The sequence below is a fragment of the Erinaceus europaeus genome, chromosome 16 (genome assembly GCF_950295315.1).
Source record: "Erinaceus europaeus chromosome 16, mEriEur2.1, whole genome shotgun sequence".
In the NCBI taxonomy this organism is placed as follows: domain Eukaryota; kingdom Metazoa; phylum Chordata; class Mammalia; order Eulipotyphla; family Erinaceidae; genus Erinaceus; species Erinaceus europaeus.
Window position 1 is genome coordinate 28,449,942 of NC_080177.1, and position 6,862 is coordinate 28,456,803.

At 43.0% G+C, this 6,862-nt stretch overlaps 1 protein-coding gene across 1 annotated transcript; it reads left to right on the forward strand.

The window, feature by feature from the left end:
* Nucleotides 1–3,687: 3,687 nt before the first annotated feature.
* LOC103121217 (replication termination factor 2) lies at nucleotides 3,688–4,306 on the forward strand (the record flags this gene model as incomplete). The annotated part of the gene is made up of 2 exons (XM_007531734.3): nucleotides 3,688–3,804; nucleotides 3,976–4,306. Coding segments are annotated over exons 1-2 (399 nt in total), but the record flags the coding sequence as incomplete, so codon positions are not given.
* Nucleotides 4,307–6,862: the final 2,556 nt, after the last annotated feature.

A 6,862-nucleotide genomic window follows, 5' to 3' on the forward strand; every position in this document is an offset into this window, starting at 1 on the left:
CACTGGACAAGGTCACCATATATCTTGGATCTACACCCCTGCTCAAGGCACTTGGAAAACTTGGACTAGATTTGACGTTTAGGCCCTGCTGTCATTCTCAACAAGTCCAGCAGGTGGCAGAATTTTCCACACCTATGGTGCCCACCAAGGTCAGACTGAGCCAGGGAGGATTCCTGACTGCTTTGCAATGGGAAAAAGAACACAGCCTGCTTATATCAAATACATATGTTGAGAAAAAACACAGCCTGCTTATATCAAATATATATGTTTGCCTACAATTTATTTTTGAAATACTTTAATGAAAATAAGCAGGGTTGGCTTTCCTGGAGATGGCAGGAGAGGAGGAGCCTCTTTTCTGTCCAAGTCCCTCATTATAATGCCCCCCAGTGCTCTGTCTTTCCAGATTCTTCCCATGCACCAGTCTTCCAGTCCTCAGCTTCACCCACCTGTCCACTGGATGTTGCCAGCTGCTTGCTGGCTAGCCAGCTCCATGCAGACTGACTTGATCATCCTCTGCTGTGTGAGCCACAGAGATTGTAAGGGAAGCTACCTGGAAAATAAATAAATAAAATAAATAAATAAAAATAACCCTGGAACCTGAGGGACTAGTTAATGATGACGGCTGTTTGCTGTGAGGAAGTCACTCCAGGCCTGATGGAGGCAACTTGACCAGATTATGCCCACTTGTTGAGCAGCTGCAAGTCCAACTACAAATAACTGTGAGAAATGCCTTCCCTCTCAAGAGTAACCTTCAGATAAATATTTCTCCCTGCCATCTGTCACACAGGCAGAAGTCTCAGTGTTGAAATATACTTTTTAAATAAATTAATGTATCGATGTTATGAGAGAAGAGAGGCCAAAGCACTACTCTGGCATATGTGGTGATGGGGATCCAACCCAGGGCTCGACTTGCTGAACCATAACCCTGGCCATTGCGAACAGAATTCTCTCTCTGGAGAGTTGGGTGGTAGTGCAGTGGGTCAAGCACACATGGCACAAAGTGCAAGGACCAGAGTAAGGATCACGGTTCGAGTCCCGGCTCCCCACCTACAGGGATTTGCTTCACAAGCAGTGAAGCAGGTCTGCAGGTGTCTATCTCTCTCCCTCTCTGTCTTCCCCTCCTCTCTCCATTCCTCTCTGTCCTATCCAACAACGACATCAATAACAGCTACAATAATAAAACAAGGGCAACAAAAGGGAATACATAAATATTAAAAAAAAAGAATTCTCTCTCTCCTCTTTGTCTCTATATTTTAAAAAATGTATTTGCAATAAGGGAAGGACCCAAGTGGGGTTATAAGCACTATGGAAGTGAAGAAGGGCAGGTCTGGGGAAATTGGTGAGGTGATAGAGTATAAACACATATGATCAGAAACTTTTTGGTAATTTTTCCAATGATGATATAAAATATTTTGATATGCAAGCAAATGCTGAAGTGAGTTATAAAGCTAAATATCCTTAGAAAAAATTTTTTTATGCAGGTCATTTTAAATGTCCCGGAGTTTTTATTGGAGGGACAGATGGAGATGCTAGAAAATGGGGGCTTTAAGTAAGTGCGATTATCAACTCTGTATTAGAGCTGCCACTTGCTTGTGGTTATGCCAGATTGTGAAATAAACATTTTGTATATATGTTTCTGGTACAGTATGAGGTCATTTTATAGAGAACTGAGGCTTCCCAAGTCTATTTACCCAAGGCCATCCTACTTGTAAGCACAAGACAGGAATCCAACCAAATTCAAATTTGGGTTCAAGAACTTCCTGCCTGTTTTTCTATCACACTGCAGTTATGCCCAAGAAAACCAACATCATCAGCTATCAGGAAACAACCAGTTTCCAGCAATCTCCAAGGTCTTTATTGAGATGCAGGGACACAAGCCCCTTAGTCCATTTCCTTAACTTCCTGGCCTCTCAAATTTATATTTGAGAGAAATTCTATACTTAGAAGAATTTTGTATTTCTGACTCTGAAGTCAGAACAGGCCTTCTCTCCTGAGGATGTCTATACAGTTCAATACACTCTTCAAAAGGGGAATTTGGTCAAACCCAGGAACTCTAAACCCTGATTTGGTGTCCAGGTCTTTTTTAACTTTCCAACACACAGAACTCAGCACTCCCCACCTTGTGCAAACCCACTTCCTGACACAGATATACAGGTCTGGTTGTCCGCACATTTCTCTTGCTGGCAGGCTCTCGAACTAGCGTTTAGCTCCAGGGAGGGCAAGGAACAAGTAATGACAAAGGGAACGTTGTTGGACATGACAAAGGCAGCTTGTTTGACTCTCAGGCCTTGGTGACCATGCTCAGTTCATGCTATGAGGATGGTTCTTTCAAAGATGTATTAAACTGGCGAGTTTTTCTTTCCACTAAAGGCATGAAGCTCTGTGGTTTCTCCACCTATTTAATCAATAGGTTTCCATGCTTCAGGGAAAGGGAGATGCCAGAGAGAACAACCAGGTCATTGCTCAGTTGCAACTGCCACATTCCCTTTATTTATTTATTTTTTAATCCTTGCAAGACACTCCAAAGTGGGCTGTGTCCACAACACAACACAGCAGGGTGCAGGCAGAAAATATTGGCACTTTTATTTATTTATTTTAATATTTATTTTTTCCCTTTTGTTGCCCTTGTTTTTGTTTTTTTTTAATATTTATTTTATTTATTTATTCCCTTTTGTTGCCCTTGTTGTTTTATTGTTGTAGTTATTATTGTTGTTGTCGTTGTTGGATAGGACAGAGAGAAATGGAGAGAGGAGGGGAAGACAGAGAGGAGGAGAGAAAGATAGACACCTGCAGACCTGCTTCACCGCCTGTAAAGCGACTCCCCTGCAGGTGGGGAGCCGGGGTTCGAACCGGGATCCTTATGCCGGTCCTTGTGCTTTGTGCCACCTGCGCTTAACCCGCTGCGCTACAGCCCGACTCCCCTGTTGCCCTTGTTTTTTTTTGGTTTTTTTTTTTGCCCTTGTTTTTTTTTTTTTTTTTAAAGATGATGCTGTTGTGTCCTCTGGGACAAAAATGGATGGAACTGGAAGTGATGATTCTTAGTTAAGTAAGTAAAGAGATGAGAGACAATTACCAGATGGTTTCACTCACTCATATGTAGAATCTAGAGAACTGATGTACACATTAACTTGGAAGAAGCAGGGGGCCGGATGATAGTGCAGTGGGTTAAGCGCACATGGCTCAAAGCACAAGGACCAGATTAAGGATCCCGGTTCGAACCCCCGGCTCCCCACCTGCAGGGATCACTTCATGAGCGGTGAAGCAGGTCTGCAGGTGTCTATGTTTCTCTCCCCTGTCTGTCTTCCCTCCTTTATCGGTTTCTCTCTGTCCTATCCAACAATGACGACAGCAATAACAACAACAATAATAGCAACAACAATGATAAACAACAAGGGCAACAAAAAATAACCTCCAGGGAGTCAGGCTGTAGCGCAGCGGGTTAAGCGCAGGTGGCGCAAAGCACAAGGACCGGCATAAGGATCCCGGTTCGAACCCCGGCTCCCCACCTGCAGGGGAGTCGCTTCACAGGCGGTGAAGCAGGTCTGCAGGTGTCTATCTTTCTCTCCTCCTCTCTGTCTTCCCCTCCTCTCTCCATTTCTCTCTGTCCTATCCAACAATGACAACAGCAATAATAATTACTACAACAATAAAACAACAAGGGCAGAATTGCCACTATCGTCTGAGACCCTGGAAGTAGCTGTTGTAGACAATTCCCGCAGACTGACTGCAACTTGCGATGGGTTGCGACGGTGGAACTATTCCTAAGAGGCACGAACTGGTGAAGGGGCCAAAGAAGGTTGAGAAGAGCCCTTATAGGTACGTGCTATCACTATTCTCACTTGTCAGACGTGGAAATTGAAGCTCAAGAGGAGAAAGTAGCAAAGCCTGCGAGTGGCGGAGCCAGTATTTGACATCTATCTCTCGTTGGTAACAGTGATACAAAAGACTGCTGTTTATTGAACTTTGTATACACTTGGTTGACAAAAATGCTGAATTAGTCGCCCAGTGGAATTATTGTACTCTAAGTCAAGAAATATTAAGGCGACCAATAGTTGCCTGTGAATTGGGAAGACTTTATAACAAAGATGCTGTCATTGAATTTCTTCTGGATAAATCCTCTGAAAAGGCTCTTGGAAAAGCAGCATCTCACATTAAAAGCATTAAGAATGTGACAGAACTGAGGCTTTCTGATAATCCTGCCTGGGAAGGGGATAAAGGAAACACAAAAGGTGACAAGCATGATGACCTTCAGCGAGCACGTTTTATCTGCCCAGTTGTGGGCCTGGAGATGAATGGCCGACACAGGACAGAGAAATGGAGAGAGGAGGGGAAGCCAGAGGGAGGAGAGAAAGACACCTGCAGACCTGCTCCACTGCCTGTGAAGTGACTCCTGTGCAGGGGGGAGCTGGGGGCTCGAACCAGGATCCTTATGCCGGTCCTTGAGCTTTGCGCCATGTGTGCTTAACCGCTGTGCTACCACCTGGCTACTGTTACTGTATTTTTATTAGCATATTCTACATCTGCTATTATTTCTAGGAAATTGGATTGCCTACTGTGCTTAATAAATGCCCACTGTGGTATTTTAGAAGAAACATATTAAGGAAAATTTTCCTTACCTGTAATCCTAGCCCCTAGTGGTGTCATTTAGTTATTAGGTGTTTAAAATGGTCTGTACCAAGTCTAGCTCTCTGACCTTAAAAACATGCTTCCTATACTCTGCAAATGTACTTTCCCCATCATTGTGGCATCATATGTATGATCTGTTTCCCTACATCTCTATGTTTTTATGCTGTTACATACAAATTTGTCTTTTTTTTTCCCCTTTTTTGCCCTTGTTTATCGTTGTCGTTATTGTTGTCATTGTTGTTGGACAGGACAAAGAGAAATGGAGAGAGGGGAAGAAAGATAGGGGAGAGAAAGATATACACACCTGCAGACCTGCTTACCTGCTTCACCACCTATGAAGCTAACCTCCTGCAGGTGGGGAGCCGGGGGCTTGAACTGGGATCCTTCTGTTCTTTGTCCTTTGCGCCATGTGTGCTTAACCCACTGTGCCACTTTCCGGCTCCCAGATTTGTCTTATTTCTTTTTAAACTTTTTTATATTTATTCTCTTTTGTTGCCCGTTTTTCTATTGTTATTAACATCATTGTTGTTGGATAGGATGGAGAGAGGAGGGAAAGACAGAGAGGGGAAGAAAGACACCTGCAGACCTGCTTCACCGTCTGTGAAGCGACTCATCTGCAGGTGGGGAGCCGGGGCCTCAAACCAGGATTCTTACGCCAGTCCTTGTGCTTTTGTAACTCACTGCGCTACTGCCTGACTCCCTGTCTTATTTCTAATAGCTGTATAAGTGCATAATTTGTCGAGTTCTTTTTTGGTGAACTTTCAGGTGGTTTGCTTATTTTCTTTTTTCTTTTTTTTTTTTTTTTAATTTTTTATTTAAGAAAGGATTAGTGAACAAAAGCATAAGGTAGGAGGGGTACAACTCCACACAATTCCCACCACCCAATCCCCATAACCCACCCCCTCCCATGATAGCCTTCCCATTCTCTAGCCCTCTGGGAGCATGGACCCAGGGTCGTTGAGGGTTGCAGAAGGTAGAGGGTCTGGCTTCGGTAATTGCTTCCCCGCTGAACATGGGCGTTGACTGGTCGGTCCATACTCCCAGTCTGCCTCTCTCTTTCCCTAGTAGGGTGTGTCTCTGGGGAAGCTGAGCTCCAGGACACATTGGTGGGGTCTTCAATCCAGGGAAGCCTAGCCAGCATCCTGGTGGCATCTGGAACCTGGTGATTGAAAAGAGAGTTAACATACAAAGCCAAACAATTTGTTGAGCAATCATGGATCCCAAGCTTGGAATAGTGGAGAGGAAGTGTTAGGGAGGTACTCACTGCAAACTCTAGTGTAATCCTGCTTTCAGGTATATATTTTGCAGTAGTTTATGGATACGTGTGCACATACGCTCTCTCTCACAGAAACTGGTGTATGTCTAGGTTATGGGACTTTGTTAGAAAGTGAACTACCTGAGATGAAATTAGAGTGTACTATAAAAGGAAAGGTCTCACCCGAGTAATGAAGCTGAAGGGTTGTCATTCCACACGTGAAGTCTCTGGATACACTCTGAGGTGAAGCATGTTGAGATGGCAATCGTTGCTTTGGTTAGGTTGTGATCGGCGGATGCAATATTATTTGGTTTGGATTGGGAGATGCATACGGGAAAGTGAGCCCTATCCAAGGGTGCCAGGACTGGGGGAAGTAGGGGCTCTATAGTGAAGATGTGAGGTTCCTGCTGTCTTAGGGTTCAAAAAGACAATCAATAGTTAATATTATCATCACATTATTTGTTAATTGGGTTAACTTTGAAAAGTCCCTTTGTTATGGTTTGCTGTACAGTAAATTTTCTTTTTTCTAAGTCATAATATGAAGCAGAACTTTATCAATATATATTTATGTCTTCACACATGTTGAGACTTGTTTTTTAATAGGAGAAATTCTAAAAAGTAATGCTTTGCTTGGTGCTGTCAGATTGTCCTACATTGTTAAGCTGTGTTATATCTACCCACCAATAACTCTGCCTGTTTTCAGTAGCTGCTTCCAACTAGATATTCTTTTATTACTGCCTGATTGTATGCAGTCATTGTTTGAAATACTTTTCTTCAATTAATAGTTGATGTTAATTACTTTTATATGTTTTGGACATTCTATTTATTTTATGACCTTCATACTAATAAAGCCTTTTACCTATAAAAAAAAAAACAAAACAAAACAAGGGCAACAAAAGGGAATAAATAAAAAATAAAAAATAAAAATAGCCTCCAGGAGCAGTGGATTCATAGTGCAGGCACTCAGCCTCAGCGATAACC